This window comes from Xyrauchen texanus, chromosome 31 (assembly GCF_025860055.1).
Source record: "Xyrauchen texanus isolate HMW12.3.18 chromosome 31, RBS_HiC_50CHRs, whole genome shotgun sequence".
Classification (NCBI taxonomy): Eukaryota; Metazoa; Chordata; class Actinopteri; order Cypriniformes; family Catostomidae; genus Xyrauchen; species Xyrauchen texanus.
The window spans coordinates 20,780,994-20,805,403 of NC_068306.1; the positions used below are offsets into that span (position 1 = coordinate 20,780,994).

General features: G+C 42.6%; 1 protein-coding gene across 4 annotated transcripts; it reads right to left on the reverse strand.

Moving 5' to 3' along the window:
• Positions 1-1,181: 1,181 nt before the first annotated feature.
• On the reverse strand, positions 1,182-24,361 carry LOC127624863 (phosphatidylinositol-binding clathrin assembly protein-like). Of its 4 annotated transcripts, XM_052099814.1 has the most exons (19): positions 23,574-24,361; positions 20,702-20,844; positions 20,194-20,269; positions 19,682-19,784; positions 19,415-19,508; positions 11,492-11,603; positions 9,677-9,783; positions 8,589-8,630; positions 6,306-6,391; positions 6,006-6,039; positions 5,692-5,834; positions 4,370-4,467; positions 4,001-4,117; positions 3,865-3,895; positions 3,014-3,146; positions 2,770-2,793; positions 2,586-2,642; positions 1,562-1,678; positions 1,182-1,329 (listed from the first exon to the last, which is right to left on the reverse strand). In XM_052099814.1, exons 1-19 carry the CDS (start codon positions 23,701-23,703, stop codon positions 1,315-1,317), a joined length of 1,662 nt encoding a protein of 553 aa, XP_051955774.1. In that variant the 5' UTR covers positions 23,704-24,361; the 3' UTR covers positions 1,182-1,314. The 4 variants fall into 4 exon arrangements, 3 of the variants coding, with proteins under 3 accessions (XP_051955774.1, XP_051955776.1, XP_051955775.1); XM_052099816.1 differs by lacking the exon at positions 8,589-8,630; XM_052099815.1 differs by lacking the exon at positions 2,770-2,793.
• Between the last annotated feature and the right edge of the window lie 49 nt (positions 24,362-24,410).

Below are 24,410 nucleotides of genomic sequence, written 5' to 3' on the forward strand. Positions count from 1 at the left end.
ATTTTTTCCTCTTTAAAATGTTTTACCCTAAAGAAATAAATGTTATTTTTGAAAATTATATTTAAAATCACACTCACAATTGATGACAACTTAAGTCATATCATTATAAAAAATAAAAGGTATGTTTTATTTAACATGGAGCTAGGTTGCCTAATGTGGATCACCATGTTGAGATCAGATGACCAGCTGAATACAACTTTCATTATTTTATTTGCTTATGTAGAATAAATTGATCATGGCCTATACTGCCAAATGTGCACTTCTACAATGACATTGAGATCTGAGAACTATTACTATAGAACTAGAACTAGATGTTAGCATAGGTTAGAATAAGTCCAAGATGACTTCCGTATTAGCCTGGATAATAAAAATCACTGACAACCACTTTAAGGATTTCAAAGAAGGCTAGTCAGCCTCATACCAATATTCAATCTGTTTCAACCTCAATATTGGACAGATAATCTGTTTAAATTTACTGTTAAATGCTAGGGGCAGTGATTTGTTTTCAATGTGACCACGCCTTAAGTGTCAGCGCACCTGAGTGCACCTTTAAGTTTTAGTTGAAAAGTGATTTGTTTTGAAGTTGGACACCATACAGTATTTGCAAGATATATAATAAATTGTATAATTTCCATAAACATACTGCTGTAATTTACTTTAATCCAAACAGCCATACCTTACCATACCTGAATGAGGCATTACAAGTCATGACAAAACAAACTGAACCTTTAAGGTGAAATCCAAAATGTTTGGGAATGAGACAAATGTACAAAAAGTGATCTGTACACATTTTTCCAAGACTCAAGAATTTGGGATGCCAGCCACTGTGGCACAATTAACATTGACAGTGGTTGATTCAAAACACTATTCAGGCAATGTGCATACAAAACCGTGGCTTGGTTTAAACATTATAAACATTGATTCAAGTGTGCACAATTACAACAATCACTTTTCCAAACGGATGGACTTGACATCATGACAACTTTTCATTCCACTGCAATTCACTGTACACTGTCATTCCATTTGAATCAACCTGTGACATCATCAAAGAGGGCTGCCTAAAAACACTAAATTTTGACACTTAGAAATGAAAGGTAACATGTAAAATGACAGAGGACTGTTATGTTGCTGGATGTTGGGGGAGTGGTTATGTTACAAATACACAGGTTAAAGGGGTAAAATGCCACATGAACACTTCTTCAGTCCTTATGAGCCATATGAACCATTTCTCATGTCTGCCTTTCCATTTTTTGGTTTTGAGTTTGTTGATGTTTTTCCTCGGGCGTACGTGTCAGTTCATCGTGGTCCTCAGTGCTACATAAAGTGCATCTGGAAAGAAAGAATTCAGCTTCATCAACAACATTATGCCATGTTACAAGGTTCCCACACCAACCTATTAATTAATCTTTTGACCCACATCTTTTAAAAAAAACACTCATTTGAATTTTTTTCACGACTGTGGGAACCATAGTGTTAGCATTTATCACTGCTACCACACACTCCCAAGTATAGATATGTATAGAACATTTTTCATTAATCGTTTTATCATTTATGACAGTACCTGAGCTCCAGGAATAGGGGTGAAAGGATTGGTGGTGCGGAGGATGGGCTGATTATATATCACAGGCTGAGGGGCCATAAAGGGAACTGACCCCATTTGGCCCAGAGTAGGAGGAATCTACAGGGCAACAAATGCAAAAACATAGCGTGAGTGCCACACATAATGAAGTCCTTGTATTATAGGGATAGTTCAACCAAAAATGAAAATTCTGTCACCATTTACTCACTCTCATGTTGACTTTCTTTCTTCCGTGGAACACAAAAGGAGATGTTAGGCAGAATGTTTGCCTCATTCACCATTCATTTTAATTGTATAGACAAAAGATGCAATGAAAGTGAATGGTGACTGACATTTCCTTTTGTGTTACATTTAAGAGAGAAAGTCATATGGTTTTAGAACAACATGATGACATCATTTTGATTTTTTGTTTTGGGTGCATAACTCCTTTAATTCTGTATATTATGATAGTAATAATTATTAATACACTCAAAACTTAATTTTTGCCTCTTGTTCAATTTACTTTAACCAATTTACTTAAACTAAAGCAACACAATTACAGAACATTTTGTTCTTGGGTTATTCATTTGGTTCTATCCATTCAAATTTGTATAATGGAAGTTTACTTAATCCATTTAAGTTGGGAATACATGATTACTTTTGTGGTGTTAATGTAGCATAGATGAAACTGGGCAGGGGATTTCCATGTCCCAGCATGCTTTGCATGGGACTGAATAGGGAGAACAAGTGTTAAAATTAAGTTATTTTATTTATTTATTTTATGTTTAATGTTCTGTCATATTGGTATTTAATAGTTTCTGATATGCTGGAGTTTTGTGGGTTACCTTTGTGTTGATGAATGATGCTTATGCATAGCTTGAGGATACATTTTCAATCAAGTAATGCTTCATTTGAGTGCTACATAGCTCTATAATCAGTCGCTATTTGAATATTTATTTTAAAATATTTTTTTTGTAATTATTCTAATTATCCAATATTATTAAGCTGCATGATGAGTAACACATACCATCCCATACACAGGCACTTGGGGGGTTGTCATCGGAAATGCTACCGGAGCTGGTGCCTGAGAGAGAGAGATAGACATTGAAAAAAGTCAAAAGTAATGCAAATATAAAGAAATATGCATATTTCTTTTGATAGTTCTTTGAAACTAGCTCATTCAGTTATGTTTATGTACAAGCAGGACTTACATAGCCAGTGTAAATCATTCCATTCTGTCGCATAACAAAAACATGCAAAAAAGCGAAAAACACAAAGGTATTACTGACAATGACACAAAACCAATTGCTTTTCTGTGTTATATAGAGTGCACAGACCATGTTGCTTGCATAGTGAATCCCATACATAGTCTATTCAAAACATGCCAAATCAAAGAAGCAGACTGAAATTTCATGACAGCAGCATGAGCCTTGAGGAATTAATCATTTTCCGTACCATTTGTGGCATCGGTATGGGAGCAGGAGCCAGGTGTGTGTGGCTCCAGGGTGCTGTGCCATTCATGGCTTTAGACTGCCAGTGGGAACCTCCTGATGATTTCTTCTCCAAATGAGCCCACTGCACTTCTGGCCTGAAAACAATGTATTCCTATTTCAGACTATAGCACTTAAGGCTGTACTTTCTACAACAATTATGGGTGTTACAGAACCTTTTCCAAGAAAGAGTTCAGCGTTTACGTCCGAAAAATTATTTTAACCCTCAAGTATGGTGTGAGTCCCCACGCAGCCCTTACCTTCATCAGAAAAACATGCTTAACATTGATCTATCAAGTTGATACTTCAGGATTTTCCTAATCTCATAAGAACTAGTTTTAAACTAAATTGAAACTAGACAACATGCTTCAAACATCACCTATGAACATTTTTACATCACATTTTTGGGAAATGTAGAGCATAAAAATGAATAAATGCAATTCATTTTCACATGATTAGATTTCATAACTGGTATAAACACTGTAGAGGTACAGTCCAATCTGTATGTTTCTACAAAATGTACCCCAAACAGAAACAATGTTACTATTTGTGATAACCACCAAATGTAAAGCTGATGCCTAGTTTGTGATAAAACAGAGGGTTAAAGCTTCAGTAATATCAGCCAACTGGGTTTTGACTAGGTCAGATGAATATTTTAAATATATTAAGATCATCATTTTGAAATTACTGTTATTATATTTAGACTTAAACATTTGGGGTCTCTGGACCCCAAACAACAATCGAATTTGACAGAACATAAAGGTTATAATAATTTCAAGCTAATAATTGCTTCTCTTTGACTCGAAGAACCCTTACTTTTTGGCTGGGGGTCCACCAAAATGTAGATCTAGGAAAAACAAAACACACGTACATTTTAAGTAAAGGTAACACATAGTTGAATGTGTTGAATTGCCATGGAAACTAAATAAAAAAAGTTTTTTGAAAGACTCACTGCCCACAAGATTGGCCAAGGACGAGTCCAGGTCATTAGTAAGTAATTTTCCTCCATTGTAGAACTGTGTGCCTTGACTTTGGACCTGTGAGGAGAAGGTGGGCTTCAAAAGTGCTCCTACGGGAAAAGCAACCTAGAACATAAAATGGAGGAATCGTGTCTAAGAATTTTCTCAAAAGTAAAAGCATTATAATCTTTATAAAAACTTGTGAAAGACTCACCCAGATGGGTCCCAAACAAGTGAAGAATATTCCATGAATTAATAAAGAAAAGGCAAGATAAATATTTCACCAATGACTTAGAATACAGAAAGAAAGAAAGAAATAGAAACAGTTATGTGCCAGTGTCAGGGTGTTCTGCTTTTGTTACCTCCCCAGCTGTTGTTATTGGCTGGTAGGGTGGTTGTCTGGGCAGAGGTGCTGGAATTGTGTTGCAGATCAAAATGGTCACTGTTGAAGTTGTGCACACTGTTAGGTATGAAGGGGAAGATTACAATTAAACCTTGTAAGTTGTTTTCACAAAAAAAGGTAAACAAGACCTTCAACTTCACTCCTGTTCTAGATTCGTACTAATCTGGTCGACTCTTGAAATTTTGTACTCTTAATCTTCTTGGCATCTTTATGATAAATTGCTTGCATTTCTCCTCATTTGTAAGTCTCTTTGGTTAGAAGAGCAACTTGGCTCTGCTATATGAATACATGTAAATGTAAAAGGCATATAGAGTAATGGTCCCCAAGTAAACCTCCAGATTTTTGTTTTTTATTCATGTGCAGCTCCTACTATGGATGTGATAAACAACATATTTTCAAACTCAACTAGTTGGAGGGTTGTCTAAGTGACTAGCTGACTAATTGGTCTTAAGGAAGCCCTGTATAATTAGGCTGGTTTGAGGCTCACCTGCTCCATATTGGGTGAATTTCACTTCTTGTGTCAAAAACAGATAGACAGAGCACAACAGAATCGAACAGAATGCAGGGATCTTTTTTTCCTTTACATGCCATCTTAAACCACAACACTTGTGACTGGATGCACAAACCAACAGCATGGCACATTTCCGATTTTGCAATACGGTTCTGAGCGAGTATAATGTGGAGGATGCAGCAGACCACTGTGATTTGACAAAAACTGCCGGGACTATACAGCATTACTCGGTGAATGTGATACAGAATTATCTCTTTAACTTGACTACACCACACATCTGGATATATGCCAGGTTATAACAATTTTCTCCATCATTTTATCATTATTTGAATAATGACTGCTGATATTATTGATAGAAAATACACACACACACACATCTCTTTTGAATCAAATTAATTTTTCTGTCTGCTTTCATATGGTGGGAAAAGCGCAATGTAAATTGCACCGGGCAATGAAGCGCAATCTATAAAGAGCCTAATTTGTAAACAACTAGTCTGACCCATCTCTAGCTCCTTGAGGCGTGGGGACGTGGTCATGTGTCGGTCTGCGGGAGAGAGAGAGAGCGGTAACCTGGTTTGTAATTAACCCAAACACCTGTGTCTTGTTATAGTGATGCGGAGCAAGACATAAACAAGACACAGGAGTTAGGGTTAATTACAAACCAGGTGACAAGCCTTACCGCTCTCTCTCTCTCCCACAGACCAACACATGACCACGTCCCCACGCCGCACTCCTACTCTAGCAAAATTCCAGAAACAGGACTTGTGTACCCATTTGTGATGGGTAGATCAGATGGACTGGAGAGAAATTCTGTGGCACCGCTGCTGGTGCAGCTGCTGTTGGCACTGCCCACAGACTGCCCACTGGGGGATATTGTTGGGGTCTGCATACCAATATCTTTGAGCTGAACAGCCTGCAGAACAGAAATAACATCATAAACTGAACCATTTGATACTGAATGTTTCAGAAAAGATAGTTTGGCTAAACATACATTGTGCAAAGATCTTTCATAGCGTTGTGAATGCTATGCTCATTAGCAATTTGACAGAGGTATGTACTCTGGCAAATTAATTCAATTTCTTACCTTTGCAGGCTGTAGTCTGTCACCCTCTAACTCCCTATGAATGTAAGAAAATTATTTACTGGAACATCAGATAGCCGAGAAACAAAAACTAACAAATCATTTGCAAGTTCGCAGTGGTTCTATGAGAACCTATTTTATAATGAGAACCACAATCCTATGGCAACGTTGATTATAGGTGTACATTTAACAGCAATACATGTCTTTTTATTTTAACTTTATTCTTAAAAATATAAAAGATCTTTAGAGCCACAATACCAATATGATGGAACAATATCAATAAGATCCGTGATTGTAAAGTACCTGCTGATGGTAGTGGCATCTTTCATTTTCTTGCCCTCCAGAGAAGCCAGGTGTTGCTCCAAAGCTTCTAAGAGACTGCTTGGAGCCTGATGGTGAAGTTAAATAAGGATGGAAGACAGGTTTTAGGTAATACAACAAAATGGTTAAAAGTAGCAATAGCAGATTATTTGCTAAATGCAAACACACACACACACACACAAACATTTTCACATAGGACAATTAGGAAGTGATATGTAAACTAAACATATCCTACCATAACAATGTATACACTTTAAAAAACAAAACTATACATGTTTCCTTTTTATTCTGTTTCTCTGACACACTCATATCTTCACACACATTAAGTCTGCATAACTAAGAGAACCTAACTGTGGTCATGGGTCTCTGAAAACAAAGGGGAAACACAACAGAAATAATTCAAGTGGAAAGGATTTAGCTTAAAGCTACACATGCAAAAAATATCTGTTTCCCATGTAAGTTTTCCGACAGGCCATGTCAAGACCTGTGAGGTCAACTGAGATCAATGGCCTCTTAAGAAGAATTAAACCATGAAAAACAGAAAGCAGACTGACCTACAAAGGAACTTTTTACTCGTGCACAGGATAAAAATGCACACACTGTACAGGTATCAAATGCCACAGCAGAACCTACTAATCTTTGGATTCCACTTGGATTTCTTTTAAATAAATCAGGAGTTTAATAAGGTGTTGCCTTACAAGTACAATTGCTGCTTTTCAAACAGTTTTTGTGATTAGAATGTCAAATAGAGTGTCTGCATAAACATTTTGATAGAATTTGAAACATTTGGAAGCCAAAGCAGGTTAACAGAAGAAAGGCAAACATTGATTGAGAGCATGTTTCCAATATTTTATGGTTTTACTTTGGTCTAAAAAGAGCAATGCCAATTGAATATTAATGTTGGCAAAAGGATTCAGTATGCAAGCATGTGTGTCTGTTCTTATACAATATTTGCCTTCCAGCCACTAGCTGTGCACAGTGTGCATGCCAATTTGGAGGAGGAAATTTCATGAATAACAAAAGAACAGATTTCTCAGACCCATAATCAGACACAATTGAGGGAGATTTTTTACTGAGAAATCTGAAACATAGGCAACGAAACAACACACTATTAAAAGGAGAGATAAACAAGGAAGAGAAGTTAAGACAAGGGTACTACAGGAGTAGGAGTATACAAAAGGCCATGATGAGTATCTATCTTACAGACAAGAGGAGCCACTTATTAAATAATAGGCTTTCAAACATACAATTGCTGATCATTAATGAAACTGCTAATGATAGTGTACTTGGGAAAATAATGCAGGCCTTCTGAATACTGCTTCAGCTTAAGTAACAAAGGCACTCCTTCCAATAAAATGTTTTGTTGACATAGTTGAAGTACCACTCTGTAGTGTGCCAGCCCAACACCTTCAGGAGTCCCTGTCCAATGTAAATAAAAATGTCAAATATGCCAAATGGTGACAAACTGAAGGGGGACGTCAATGCCCAGCACCCCTCTTCTGTTGGCATGGAGAACATCTGGTAAAACATGCAAAACTTGCAAAAACTGGAGGCCTATATATGCCTTTAATGCAGACTATAAAACTTTGGGAGGTGCCAGGCAGAATTTCATCCCCTACTCCAGTTTTAAGGCATTCTTTTAGTTGTGCACATTCACTGTTCTACCCATGAAGCTATCCAAGCAGAGTACCCTACCAATACAGAGATATATGGCAAAGGTGAGTGTGTACAGGTAAGGAAATGTCTTTATTTGGGAGCCCATGCCCATAACATCAGACTGGTCACATACAGTGTGGCAAAGTTCATCAGCACAAGCACCATTTAGCCATATTTCAATCAGAATAAGAATTACAAGCAGTCAGATTTCTCATGGATATGCCAGTAAGAAATAGTGGCTTGAGGAGCAAGCACTAAGATTTAATGAGACAATAGCCTGACTTCAATTACTGATCAAATGCTAAACGAATACATGTGGTTATGACAAAGGCAACAGCTATCAGAGATAGCACCTCTAAAAGTTCACATATACTAGCTTTATTACCCATTTACCTCGGATGACAACAGAAAATGCAAAACAGCACATCCGATTCCTTGGGAGTGCACGGGTATGGAGTAAGTTTCTTGAGGCCCCTATCCTAAAAGTCTGATAGATGAGGGGAAAATGAAAAGAATAAGGGCTGGGGATGATCGTCTATGGGGTGAGGCGTGAATGAGAGATCAGGGTGAAGCCACATGAGAGAAACTGAGATGAAATGCACCACTAACCTGTGAGAGATCTGGGATGTCAACCTGATCAATTCCAACTTGCTGTGACATAAAAGAAAAGGAAGGGAGGGAGAACGGAAAACAAAATGTGAAACCAAATGGTAAAAAGAGAACCGAGGCACGTGGAGAAGGGAGAAAGAGGAATTAAGAAAAAGAGCCATTACTCCATGCAGTGTTATGAGAACAGAAAGGATTTGTAGGTGGAGTGATAGGTGAGAAGACATTGAAATGTCACTTGTAGGTCATGGGAACAATGGCGAAATATTTACATGACTAGGTGAGAAACATCCAAAAGAAACACACAACTAATGTTGACTTTGGAAAAAAGACAAGAAAAACAAATGGCATACACACATCGTTATACAAATAAAGAAATGTGCTCTTAAAGTCAACTTTAGTCAGTTTTTGGATAGCACTTCACCTTTTTCCTGAAGAGTCATATTTTTCAGCCAAAAAGCAAAAGGAACCAAAAGAAAATTAAAACTCAAGAAGGATGTGCTTAGCATTTTTTCCCAACATACGCCTCCATACATATCAAAATAATGAGTAAACAGCTAAATTCCAACCATCATAGTGGCACAGTTGTCAAAAATAGTGTTTGTTTGCAGCTAATGAGGGTGCCCGGTAATTAGTCATCGATAGCGAAGCTTTATCTTGACAACTTATCAAACATACAGTATCAAAACGGTATAAAAAGAATCAACAAGAGTCTTTGTCTTTATGCAATTATGCATCCAATAGTTCCAGAGGGACTTGTGAAGGGCCAAATTGACAACTGTGCACTGCATCCAAACTGCAAAAACAAAGATTCAACTCACATTTATTTAAAAAGGGACTGTCACTGCAGAAACAGATGGTTTACATCTAAGCATCATAGCACTAATCTTGCTGTTGTTGAGAGGGACAGATAGATAGAAAGACTTTTTCTTCTAAGCATGCAGTGCAGGTACCAGAACAGGCAGTATAGGGGTGGGGGGCTTTGAAACATGTTTTTAGACCTAAAGGCAAGAGGGATACTCAGCATAAAAGGGCCTGAATAAGATGAGCCCAACCAACCCATGCATGGAATATATCTGGAGACGCTTTACCTCGGCCACCTTGAGAAACTCTGAGAGCTTGGTCATCCTGATAAGAAATGTCTTGTATATTTCCAGCGCTTCTTTGCATTGATTCTTCTTCATATTAAAATATTTCTCTTTGAAGTGAAGAAAAAAGTGAGTTTAGCAAATCCAAGCAACAACATTTCTCTTTGAAGTAAAACAGAATATATTTCTTCTATATAATATATTAATATCCTGTGACCAAAAACAATTGCAGTGCACTCTCATTTACAAACACACATATAGGCAAATTACACACTCGTTCAAACAAACACAGACTGGCATTAAGATTTGTCTTAATACTTTTGCATAGATATTTGCCCATCTTTTGACAAAAAGAATTTCCATGGCTTTTCCAACACTTTTCCTGTCACTATTGACCCTTCTCTAAGCTCCGCCTCCATTTGGTTACTGCTGCTTGCTCAGACATGCTTTGCAGTAAGTCCCATAGGAATAAATAGGAGATTACCATCAACGTTGCAATTTTCTGCAAAATATGCTTATTAATTAAATTAATATTATTCTAATGTTGTTTGGAATGTTAAGTGACATTGTAAAGCATTTTTATCTTCAGTGATTCTTGAATAAAACTGTTAAATTAAGCTATTGTCTCCCAAACCGGGGTAACTGTACCCCTGGGTGTACGGGAGGTACATAAAATAACATTCAAACCATTATTTTCATGTATTTCTCACTGGCAAAAAAACAATTTGTGTGCCCTCCAGTATTGAAACACCAAAAGGGTTGAGTCATAAAGGTCAGAGGAATAGCATGCAATGAAATAATCTTTTACAGTTAAAAAATGCATCTACTCATGAGTCGTACATGGGTGTGCAACAAGCCCAGCACACTGCATAAGCTTAGTGATAGCTAACAAAATGGATACTTCGCTGTTTTACCATACTAGCACTTGTCAGTCCTCTATTATTTTACTTTATTGTATTATTTTTTAATCACAGTTTGAAACTTAATTTTTATATACGGTGAGATGCATTGGGAGTTTTGATTCTGATGGTATAAGTTAATACGTTTTGTTATCAGCTATCAGATTTCACTCGCACCGATGCAGCCAAATAATTTTTTACATTCCCACACAGTAATTTTCACTCACATTTTCTCGCACCCTAGAGCCTTGTTTTTTAACTGTTGCATGATTTGTTTTTAGCAAATGAGCTCAACCTTGCTAACAGTGTCAAACGTGACATAAAAAAACTTCACCTGGAACAATTGTGCAGATACTTCCTCGCAATGCCCAAAGTCGACCGGTAATGCCATACCTGCAATGATGTGCAATTTCTGACATATAACCGGCAGCTATTCTTGCATACTGGAAGCTCTAATAAGGTGCTGGTACTGTGTCCTGCTCCCGTGACATGATGATGGGGAGTTTGCAAGTTATGCAGTTATGTCATATCTAGCACACCCATCCCACTAAGGAAAGCAATGGAGTTATCAATGGAGTGCCCTAGCGTATTAAACATTACCAAGCTGTGATTGGTCAATGGACATTTCGCGTTTAGTGAAGGGTCAACTGGACAAGGATTTTTACAAATTATTTTGTAGAGATTGCACTCAGAAAGAGCAATATTCTGCCAATGAATTATTTCAGAGCTGAGCATAAACCTTATCAATAGTATATTAACAAAATAAATGTCCATTAATTTTTAAGATTGTATTATTTCCCTGACTTTTACAGGCCTGTAAATCATAATTTTCAAATTCCCTGTTATTTCTCGGTTTTCCATTAACAAGAGAACCCTGTAAGTTACAGAAAATGCATAGAACTGAATGTGAATGAATTACCTAACAGATTAATGACACCCTCATTGTAAGCAGCAAAGATGCGGATGGAGTCCTTGAACAGCAGCGTGAAGGCACAATTGATCACCCCATTGGTCAGTTCACTAGAGCTGGCCTGGAGAGAAATGCAAAGTACAAATGTAATCAAAACATTCATGTTTCAGATCAGCCTTTAAGTCCTTGTTTGCTTTTATCTCCACATTTCTTCTAGGCATCTACAAAATTCACTATCAAACATCCATATTCTATTAAGCATAAAATATTTTGTACCTCATGGTCAGAACAAAAATGGCGTTTGGGGAAAACTGACTCTGAAAATGACTAAATGTTTTGGGAAACCTGTATATTTACAATATGAGGGAATAAAATGTCAGCATATTGCAATTTATTTATTTATTTAGATATATTTCTAGGCTAATCAAGTTATGGGTTTATGCCTCTGCAGACACTGTAGTGACCTGAAGCTGTCTATGTATTCACTGTCTCAGAGGTGAGTGCTTTTTTTGTTATTAACAATTTTTATTGATCCCATACAACAAGCCAAACAGACATAACTGAAAATGTGGAATCATATTATATGAAACTAAAACCATTCTCCCCAAAACACTACCCCATACTATTAAATCTTTCTCCAATAATCTCTATAGAGAAGTTGAAGCTCCGTCCCACAGACTCTGAATTAGCAGGGAGTAATAAACCGATGCCTCATGACCTTCTCCAAAAGCTGTAATCACCACTCCCAGAGTATCTGCCACTCTAGGGGGGTGTATGTTACTCCCAACAAATAGTGCAGAGCAGGTGGTGCAGCTGTAAATACCTAAAAATGTAACCTGGGAATCACAAAATGTTGAACCATATTTTCAAAGGATCTCAACACTCCACTCTCACATAGGTCACAGAGTGTATTAACCTCCCTCTCAATCCACTCTGACCAGCAGAAAAGGGACTTATTAATACATAACTGTGGGTTCCGCCATATGCTCGAGGCAACATTTAAATAAATGTCTGAATTAATCACTCTGGACACTTTTGTCCATACCGCGTGCAAATGCAAGATAACGGGGGTGTAACTTAACTTCTCCTGTTAGTTTGATAGAAAGGCTTTGCAATGGCGAAATAGGGGCAAGAACTTTGTTCAAAACCAGGGAGGGGCTCTCTCAGGTGGAAGCAACCAATGAGCCAAATGTCTGAGACCAAATGCATAATAATAAAACAAAATCTTGGGAAGGCCGAGCTCACCTTTGTCAATCGGCCTATGAAACTTGTAATGCCAAATTTGTGGCTCTAAGAATGGAAGTCCTTCCTTACAATAAAAATGAGCCAATCACCATTTTGATGGAGACATCGCCGTTTGGTTACGTATGTAACCTCCGTTCCCCGAGGGAGGGAACGACACGTTGTGTCGGAGAAGCGACACTAGGGGTCTCTCTTGAGCGCCGATATTCACCTCTGATCTTATTGAAAAGGGCCAATGGGAGTTGGCAGTCGGTATTTGCATATCCCGTCCCCGGACATACGGGTATTTAAGCGGCGCAAATACGGGAGTTCATTCAGGATTTTTCTGAGGAGCCGGAAATGGTCAGGCCACAACAGTGGCTCGGTTCAGCGACATGGCGGAGGAAAGACACAACGTGTCGTTCCCTCCCTCGGGGAACGGAGGTTACATACGTAACCAAACGTTCCCCTTCTGTCGCTCTCTCCACGTTGTGTCGGAGAAGCGACACTAGGGGACCCATTCCAATCTTGCCATGCGCTGAACCGTGTACGTGAACCGCCGATACAGAGGCGGGCAGGGATTTCATCCAGTGCTGGGCCTCTTTTCTCTCTATGTTTCTCGCATAGAGCAATCAATGCCGGGGCCCTTACAAGCATATAGGGAAGGGGTCTTACCCAGACCCTGCGGAGACCACACCTGCCCTTTTTCTTGGGGAGGAAAAGTGGTAGACACGTCACACGGCCGTCCTAGGGCTCGTGTGGAAAGTATGGTGCGGTGGTAGATCCCAGCCTCGAAGGGGGAGTTGCTACAGCATGGCGACCGGGGCAGCTGTAACTGCCTAAGGGAGACACGGGGGTCCGCTCGTAAGGGGACAGAACCGTGGAAATACACACAGGGGGCATCCGCACAGGAGGCCTTCTACTTTACCTGTGGAGCACCTATACCAGTACAGGGTAGCCATCAGGGTACCACGCAGTGGCTTGGGTCGGCGAGTTCCTCCGCTGAACCACGGACCCAGAGGGCTGGGGAGGAATCGACCAGGGGCCTGACTTCGAGTGGGGTGCCCTGGGAAGAAGGCGCACTACTTTACCTTGACGTCAGGAAAGGGCGCTGGGCACAGCTGATCCACCCGGCCAGTCGGTCTCACGTGTTACCGAAGTTCTCACGGGCTCAGACCTGAGAAAACACGAGACGCTAACCGACTCAACGCGGAGGTTGTAAAACCTCGCGAAGGTGTTGGGTGTTGCCCAACCCGCGGCTCTACAGATGTCTGCTAGGGAGGTGCCCTTGGCCAGTGCCCACGAGGACGCAACACCCCTTGTTGAGTGAGCTCGGACCCGTAAGGGCAGGGGCACGGCCTGGGTGTGATAAGCCAGTGTGATGGCGTCAACAACCCAGTGGGCAAGCCTCTGTTTGGAGATGGCATTCCCTTTCTGCCGTCCCCCAAAGCAGACAAAGAGCTGCTCAGAGCGTCTGGTGCTCTGTGTGCGGTCCAGGTAAATGCGCAGGGCGCGCACTGGACACAGCAACGAAAGGGCTGGGTCTGCCTCCTCCCGGGCAGCGCTTGCAGGTTCACTACCTGATCTCGGAATGGTGTGGTAGGAACCTTGGGCACATAGCCCGGTCGCGGTCTTAGGATCACAGACGTATCTGCCGGACCGAACTCCAGGCAAGTGTCGCTGACAGAGAACGCTTGCAGGTCCCCGACCCTCTTAATGGAGGCGAGCGCGATCAGCAGGGCCGTCTTAAGAGAGAGGGCCCTGAGTCCAACTGATTCGAGCGGCTCGAAGGGAGGTCTCTGGAGTCCTGCCAAGACTACCGAGAGATCCCAGGAGGGAACTAGGCCTGGCCGGGAGGGATTCAACCTCCGGGCGCCTCTCAGGAACCTGAGGATCAGGTCGTGCTTACCCAAAGCACATCTCTGTGGGTCTTCGGCTCGTGAAGAACACCAATCTGCGAACAAGTGCCACTATAGGGCGTAAAGGTGCCTGGTAGAGGGGGCTCTGGCTTGGTTGATGGTATTCACAACGGTCGCCGGTAAGCCGGCTAGCTCTTCCACGTCCCGTCCAGGGACCAGACGTGGAGGTTCTAGAGGTCTGGGCGCGGGTGCCAGAGCGTGCCCTGTCCCTGAGAGAGGAGGTCCTTTATCAGGGGAATTCGCCAGGGAGGAGCTGTCGCAAGGAGCCTGAGTTCCGAGAACCAAGTCCGAGTGGGCCAGTAGGGGGCCACCAACGTGACTTGCTCCTCATCCTCCCTGACCTTGCACAGCACCGGTGCAAGAAGGCTCACTGGGGAAATGCGTGCTTGCGCGAGCCCCGAGGGCCAGCTGTGTGCCAGCTGCTCTGTCCCGAGGGGAGCCTCTGTTAGGGCGTACCAGAGCGGGCAGTGGGAGGTTTCCTGGGCAGCGAACAGGTCTACCTGGGCCTTGCCAAACCGTTCCCAAATCAGCTGGACCGACTGGGGTGAAGCCTCCACTCCCGCCGGGCAGGCATTGTCGTGATAGTGCGTCCGCTACGACGTTGAGCTTGCCGGGGAGTGATGCACTGAGTCGCTGGCTCCATAGGAGGAGACGGCGGGCAAGTTGTGACATGTGGCGGGAGCGTACGCCACCTTGGCGATTTATGTACGCCACCACCGTGGTGCTGTCCGATCTCACGAGGACATGTTTGTCCCGAACTAACGGGAGGAACTTCCTGAGAGCAAGAAGGACGGTCAGCAACTCCAGGCAATTGATGTGCCAACACAGCGGGGCCCCTTTCCAACGGCCCGCTGCTGCGTGCCCGCTGCACACGGCACCCCACCCGGACCGGGAGGCGTCGGTTGTGACCAGGACGCGTCGGGACACCTGCTGCAGGGGCACTCCTGCCCGTAAAAAGCAGAGGTCTGTCCAGGGTCGGAGTGTTTTGAGGCAGGCGGGGGTGATCCTTACCCGATGCGTGCCGCGGTGCCATGCTTGTCTCGGGACTCGAGTCTGGAGCCAGTGCTGGAGTGGTCTCATATGCATCAACCCCAGCGGCGCGACCGCCGCGGAGGACGCCATATGCCCCAGGAGCCTCTGGAAAAGTTTTAGAGGGACCACTGTGCCTGGCTTGAAGGTCGAGGCAGTCCAGCACCGACTTGCAGCCTACAGGCTCGTAGTGAGGCGTGCTGTCATTGAAACTGAGTCTAACTCCATCACGATAAAAGAGATGCTCTGAACCGGAGTGAGCTTGCTCTTTTCCCAGTTGACCTGAAGCCCCAAGCGGCTGAGGTGCCGGAGCACCTGGTCTCTGTGTGTGCATAATAACTCTCGAGAGTGTGCTAGGATGAGCCAGTCGTCGAGGTAGTTGAGAATGCGGATGCCGGCTACTCATAGCGGGGCAAGGGCCGCCTCTGCGACTTTCGTGAAGACGCGAGGGAAAGAGACAGGCCGAAGGGGAGGACTTTGTACTGAAACGCCTGGCCGTTGAACGCGAACCGTAGGAAGGGTTGGTGTTGTGGCAAAATTGAGATGTGGAAGTACGCGTCCTTCAGGTCCACCGCTGCGAACCAATCTAGATGCTGAACGCCAGCCAGAATATTTCTCTGCGTAAGCATTTTGAACGGGAGTTTTAACAAGGCCTGATTGAAAACTCACAAGTCCAGGATTGGTCGTAAGCCGCCGCCTTTCTTGGGTACAATGAAGTAAGGGCTGTAGAAACCCTTCCTCATTTCGGTTGGAGGGACGGGCTCTACCGCGCCCTTGGCTAAGAGGGTCGCGATTTCTGTGCGCAGGGAACTGGCGTGCTCGCCGTGTACTGCGGAAAAGCGGACGCCCCTGAAGGGGGGCGGGAGCCGGGCAAACTGAATTGCGTAACCGAGTCGAATGGTCCGGTGCGGCCAGCATGATGCGTTGGGAAGCGAAAGCCACGCTTCCCAGCTCTGCGCTAGGGGCACCAAAGGGATGAGTATTTTGGACGTACCCGGCGGGGCCTCGCAGCGGTGCAGAACAGGTAATGCAGCGTCGGGCGGCTTCGTTGCGGCCTGAGGCTGAGGTGCTGAGAATAGACTCAAAGCACTTACCTTGCTCCGCACGCCCGGCAGGAGCGGGTTCTTGACTGAGGAGGAGGTCTGATGTTGGCGTCCTCTGGACTCGTCTGAACCGGCCGGCTGGGGGACAGTCGTGGGCAGGCGGAAGGCAGGATCGCCGCGTCTGGTGTACCGGGACTGTTGTGATCTGAAAGCACATTGCCGTGAGAACGGCATTTGTGGGCCAGGTGACCCAGAGGCAAAGGAAATAGCTCTTTTATTGAGAATGTGGGTACCACAGCCCCCGTCAGGGGGTGTGGCAAATGAAAAAACGAAGGATTCTCCTCCCGGCCCTCCACCGGGGGACGGAGTGGTCTTACCACCTCCGGAGCTAACGTCTTCGGCTCTGGGTCGGCTGTCTCAGGAACGCTTGGGAGCCTTCCGGGTCCCGGAGGGGGTTCGTGAGACAGGGGCGTGCGCCGCCTGCGGAGTGCTCGACGCTGGGGCTGAGAGCTGGGCCCGGGTTGAGGCAGAGCAGGAGCTGGTTTCCTCGCAGGGGGACGCACTCGGTGGGCAGACGGGGCAGGGCCCGTAGCGGCAGGTCTGCGGCGGGGCATGATGTGCGAAATGGCCTCCGTCTGCTTCTTCACCGTGGAGAACTGTTGGGCGAAGTCCTGGACGGTGTCACCGAAAAGGCCAATCTGGGAGACAGGTGCGTCCAGGAAGCGGTTTTTGTCAGCCTCACGCATCTCGACCAGGTTGAGCCAAAGATGGCGTTCCTGGACCACTATTGTGGCCATCGTCTGTCCGAGTGCCTGCGCTGTGGCCTTCGTAGCTCTCAGGGCGAGGTCGGTCGCTGAGCGCAGTTCCTGCAGCACATCAGGATCAGGTCCACGCCCGTGCATGTTTCTGAGAGCTTTGGCCTGGTGGACTTGCAGGAGGGCCATCGCATGCAGGGCGGAGGCAGCGCATCCAGCCGTAGTGTAGGCCTTCGCGTTAAGCGAGGATGTTGTCCTACAGGGCTTGGATGGGAGTACGGGGCGACCCCGCCAGGAGGTAGGGCTACCGGGGCATAGATGGTGCGCAACTGCCCTATCAACCTGGGGAATCGCGTCGTACCCGTGGCGCTCTCCGCCGTCGAGGGTGGAGAGAGTGGAGCGGGTGGCACCTAGACGAGCGGAGAGCGGGGCTCTCCACGTAGACGTCAGCTCATCATGCACCTCCGGGAAGAAAGGGACCAGGGGGATGCGAGGTCGCGAACGCGCGCTGCCCCCAGGAACCAATCATCCAACCGAGAAGGCTGTGGGGAGGATGGAGGGTTCCAGTCCAACCCCACGCTCAAGGCGGCCCGGGCAAGCATGTCGGACATCTGAGCTGCCGGCCTCAGCCTGGGCCTGCTGGCCCGAAGGCGGCAGTCCAGGGAGTCCTCGGCATCAGACACCGCACTCTCCGATGCAGCGGCGAGCTCATCTGCTTCGGATTCGGGAGGATAGACAGCCGGGCCGTGAGGCGAGCCGCTATCGCCGCGAGCGTGGACGGAGACCAGCGAGCGTGTCGGGAACGGGAGGTTCGCGGGGGCTACCCGGTGAAACTGCACCCGCTGCCGCCCCAAATCGCCCCAGCGCCAACCGCACCGTCCTTAATCCCGTGGGAAGAAGGAGCAATCGCGGGTGCAGCTGGGGTGGCTTGCTTTCTGTTGAAAGCGAGCCGCGACCGCAACGTGGTCATGGTCATGTTCTCGCAGTGAGAACATGAACCATCCACAAACGCCGCCTCGGTGTGATCGCGGCCCAAACACACGAGACAGCGCCTGTGGCCGTCTGAAGCACAGAGCACTCTACCGCATCCAGGAACGACACAGGGAGGAAAGGCATCTTGAAAAGACGCGTCCTTAAAAGGACGTTCAACGCCGCTGTGTTTGCTCTTTTAGAGAAAATTACTCTTTTAGTAAAAAACTCTTTTAATACACAGTGTGTGTGTGTATGCGTGTCTGCGCTGTCGAGCGCTCAGGGGCAACAATGCACGCCGTGCACTGAGAAGGAGAAAGCCGCTGTTGTGCGCCGTCAAGATCCAACAGCATGCAGATCGTCAGAGGAAAACAGGAACGTTTAAGTGGCGTGTAACTCGCAGCAAACTGCAGACAGACCATCGGCTCCGAAGAAATTTTCTGAATGAACTCCCGTATTTGCGCCACTTAAATACCCGTATGTCCGGGGGCGGGATATGCAAATACCGACTGCCAACTCCCATTGGCCCTTTTCAATAAGATCAGAGGTGAATATCGGCGCTCAAGAGAGACCCCTAGTGTCGCTTCTCCGACACAACGTGGAGAGAGCGACAGAAGGGGAACTGTCAGTTACATGCTTTAGCTGGACCAGCCTGAAATATAGCGGGGTTTTTTTTGCATGAAGCAGCTAAAGCAGCAACATTTATGACATCATTTTTGTCTGATTTTATTATCAAGTTAAATGGTTGTCTCTTAATCTGACCAGGAGGGAGGTGTCAGAACTTTCTGGAACTTTCACATGGAAAGTTCACATTTCACAATTTGTATTTGATGTTGATTTGATGTTATAGGCAACAGCTATAATTATCTTAAGATTGAGAATTTAATTCAATTGAAGTACTGGACATAAATGGATGACACACTGTGTGCTTTATATGGTTAGAAATTAAATTCCAGGGAGTGCATATTGCAAGTTAATTTATGTTAATATCTTTACCTCAAAGTCCAGAAGGGTGTCCAGCTGATTCTGAATGATAGGGAGGGTCTTCATCAGCTTTTCTATGCTCATAGTGCGCATCACTCCATCAGTCCTAAATAGAACAGATTGATGGCATGATGTTACAGAGCTGAAAGTGAAAAGTGTGATCACAGTTCTATGCTGTCAGAGGCTGCTTTAAAACAGCACCATTCTATCAGCAGTAATGTTTGCCATTTGTTTTGTTTGGCTCGTTATAGAATTTTTTTCCTCGAGCAGATGCCTCACCCTCTCTTCATCTTGGTGAAATCAACTGCAACTAGCCGGTAGGACAGTGCCCTCTCATTCAGATACCTGCTGTAACGTCTGATGTAGATGGACATATCGTAACCTAGAAGAGACATTCAATAAGAATAAGACTAATAGAATATTGTACCCTACTTTTATACCTTGTTTCTTTCACTACACAGATTTCAGTATCAGACACAACACACATAACATAAACCTATGCAGTAAAACATTGCACTAAAATATAAAGTCTACATTTATTTTCAGCCTTTACATTTATAAGTACAACCTGCAGTGATAAGTTCACATTTTCAACCACTTTCACTTTCTTCGTTATGAAGAAAATCTGGCTGAAACACTGAAAACTCATCCGAACTGAGTAGAAATGGCAGAAATGATTGCAACAAAATTGTTGTTATAAAATAATGATGAAAAAGTAAAGGTCTGAATAGTATAGGTCCATAAACCGAGCTATAATAAATTATGACAGAGAAACATAAAGGTTTACTTACCTTGTAATGCACATTTATCTACGAAATTGTTCAAGTTAAAGAGTGTGCTTCTTGATGCAAGGTACTGGATAAACCTCTGGTAATGTAAAAGACAGATAATGAAGTGCAGGATTGTGGGGTTACCAGTAAACTAAGTGGAATAATACAAATAAATACTTTTTGGAAAAGCATAAAAGAGAACATCAGACCCAATTGCAACAAACCCCTTAAGTTAATAAAACCCTTAGATATAATTGTAAGCATATTACTATTATTAAGGGTTTATTTAACAGGGTTTGTGGCAAAAAGGAGACTTGATTATAGTTTTTTGCTTCTAACAATTGACTGAATAGTTCTAGCAAATACTACTGTTATATTGATTTTGTGAGACAGTCCACTGAGAAACTGCAGCCAATTCCTTTAGTTAAAATACCCTTGCAGTTATACTTTGGAAAAAGGGTTTTCTTAACTTAAGGGGTTTGTTGCAACAACAACAATACATCCGATGATACAGGACGTGAGACCTTACCTCATTGCCATACATCATGAGGTGGTGTGACGTAATGAGAGCCTTGAACACCACCACCCAGCTTTGATTTGCTGTCCTCTCAAACAGCGTGTCAGCCAAGTGAGGTATGTTCATGTTCAGCTCATTGGTGCAGTGCATTAGATCTGGAAATGGTGTGAAAACAGAGCAGAAACAATGTCTTTACATGTTCCAGGGCGATTTTATAGTGGCTGAATAAGTCTTTGGTTTGTTGACCTATTAATAAGATACCTCACAGAAACACATACATTTTACAAACATTAAAGATGTTTCACCCAATAATAAAAATTCTGTCATCATGTTATTCCAAACCTGTATGACTTACTTTCCTCCATGGAACACAAAAGGACATGTTAAGCAGACAAATGGCTTCGGTCACTATTTAAATTGAATGGGAAAACTGATGGTGATTGAGGCTAATGTTCTGCATGATATCTCCATTTTTGTTTTACAAAGGAAAAAGTAATTCGAATTATAAACAACATGAGAGTGTGTACATTTTTGATGAACTATTCCTTTCATGTATATATTTAATCTAGAAATGAAGGAAATGTGTTTAATTATTTCATTGCTTAGCAAAATTGGATTGTCAACCAAGCAGATATATATGTTAAGACATGGCATACATAAGATATTGACCATGTTTTTAAAATATATTACAGAAAACTGCCAGGGGTACAATTGCAGTATAATGTTCCACTATGACAGTGACACAATATACAGTATAGTGATGTGATATTATGTAGTGATGATGGTCTGCTATCTAGTGTGACATTGCTTGAATTGCAGTTACTCAAAAGATACACTTGATTTCTCTCTAATTAACTGATAATAAAACCTGTGTCAGTGAATACTAGCACATATTCAGGGAACACCTGCTACTTTTATTAGGCTACATTGGATGAGCCTGGCAGTTTATTAGATCTATAGGCTGCTTTCTTTCTTTATGTCCCCCACAGGACATCTGCTCTAGACTCTGGACTGACAGCTTAATTGATAACCTGCTCCATTAATCAACTAAGCTTAGCTATTATTTGTGAATTAAAGAAAAACTCATTTTGACATAAAAGTAGGTGCACACACAAACCTTTCTATATTTAGACAACATGGTTGTGATGGTGTGTGTGTGTGTGGGGGGTTGGGGTAACTATGTTGCACTTTACATAAAAAATTTATACAAATTAAAAACTCACATCCAAACCTAAAATAATTATATTAATAATAATTCATACAAATATATTTTAAAAAACCTGAATCGGATTAGTGATATTACGATTGGTACAGGGGATGATTTCTGTTAAAATTATTTTTTATTGACTCATTTCTAAAGAGCAACAAACTGGGTAACATTATTATATGTATTAAATAGAATTTGTATACATATCTTAAATATGATTATTTCATAACATATATTTATTACACTAAAAGATCCACTTAAAAGGGTGATTAGGGGGTGGAAAGATGTGCTCAATCCACAACATTGGTTGTATAATATTGATTACTACATAAATTAATTTGGACTAAATTTAAAATTTAAATTTACTAATTTAAATTTATATTAATTGTTTTTTGTTTCTAAAGCAAACATTTGGGCTCAAGTGAGACACTTACAATGGAAGTGAATGGGGCCAGTCTGTAAATGTTAAAATACTGTTTCAAAAGTATAGCCACAAGACATGAACAATATGTTTATGTGCGATAAAATTGCTCTTTAAACTTTTCTTTGTAAAGTTATATTCAGTTCTACAACTTTGTCGGCGTAGCGGCGTAAACCCTAAAACGACTGTAAAAATTTGCATTTAATTCATCAAAAAAGTGCTTTTATAAAATTATAAGATACACATTTCTGCCTTTAAACCTTAAAAAAAAATGTTTGGCCCAATTCACTTCCATTGTAAATGCTTTGTAACCTCGATTTTGCCTTTTTTACAGAAAAGGAGGGACATGATGGAATAAATGTTTTGTTAATTGGCCTAAACTGGTATTGAACCAAAAGTATTCTTTTAATCTAAATTAAAACAAATGTATAGATGTTCGGGTTCATCAGAACAGGCTGAAATTACAGGTTATTGTGATGGTGAGGGCTGCAATATGTAAAAATCTCCACTGCATTGATAGTGCTGTCACCTTCAGTGACTCAGAGGATACCAAAAAGCACAAGTAAACAATGTATACAAATACAAACAGCAACAACAACATTAAAAAGTGAGATAAAGATTAAATTCAGCAACAATTTGGAAATTACAGTGCATACCTCTGATCTGACAAATTAGTGGTCACCATGCGTTGCCCTTGACATTGTATGTTGCATTTAATGGAATCAGAATTAAAAATGATTGTACAGGTTTCACACCACAGGTGTTCTATTACTGTCAACATAAAGGCAACAGCACAATTATTTAATAAACATATACGTTATCGTACGCATAAAATTAATACAGCTTTAAATGCATTTTTGAACAATTTAAATAACTAAAAGCGGTCAAGTGTAATGGTGAATACTTAGGTTGCAAATGTGTATATGCTAATTTGTCAGTGTGTCAATCATGCGTAGTAATTTGCACTCACGCGCGCGGCTTTAATGTTCGTATGGGACCATGAACGGGCCACGGTGACCTTCAGTTAATTGATTAAATTAATTCTATAATGGCTGTCTAGAAATCATCAGCTTTAATCATTTGAATGTACCCCATTGGGTTGTAACATACCAACAAACAAAAAAACAAACAAAAAAAAAAAAAACGTCTAGAAAAGATTGAATAGGATTACTAAATGACAACCGTTCAGCTTACACCAAGCCATGATGCATAATAAAACCTATGACATTTTGAAGAGCTTTTCTGCTTTAACCTACAATCAAGGTGCTTCTTCTTGGGCGCGCTGACTTCGTGCGTCGTGGCCTTGCACACGGCTTTGCTGATGGCAGATCCCGTCATGCTGTGCTGAGCCGCGGCGATCCGGTCCGTGATAGACTGTCCCGACATATTACAATTTTCAATAAATCGTCTTTCAAAAAGATTTTTTCACTGCAGGGGTGTGAGGGAGCCCACTCCGTGGGTTTTCAAAGGTCTTGCAGAGCGCGCTACCCTGATACGAACAGGACACGGCCGAGGATGCTCTGACATTCAGATAACGTCGATCACTCACGGTTATCTGCGCGCGGAAACGATGACAATTCCGAATAGCGATATATCGTTTCCGATCAGCGTTATTTAAATACCCCTTTCGGTGCACACAAAAAGGACACTGTTACTCGCTTTCCTTCGGTGTTGCCGGTTAACCATGTAATTGCTGTTTGAATGGAGCTATCTATAGGCAATATCTGCTAATGAAAATTGAACAAATCCGGTCGGCCCGTCTTTATATCGTAGTGTCGATGTCAAGTTGTCGATCTAGCAGCGGAAAAATTCGCCGTGATTCATTGCATGCATGTAGTCGGTGCATAACGGAATTTGATACCGAGCATCATTTTCAAATTCCTTCAGCCCTAAGTATAAATTCATAAGCCACTCAAAATATTAAATGTCATATAAATATCCAATTCGAATAGATAGGCTACAGCAGCGGTCCTACATGTGGAAATTCAACATCTCGTCGATGACATCTTTGATGAAGCAACAATTCCTATTTCCTTCAGTTAACAGTCGAACGCTCTGGCAAAATGGCAGTATCAGAATCAGGTGACTGAAAA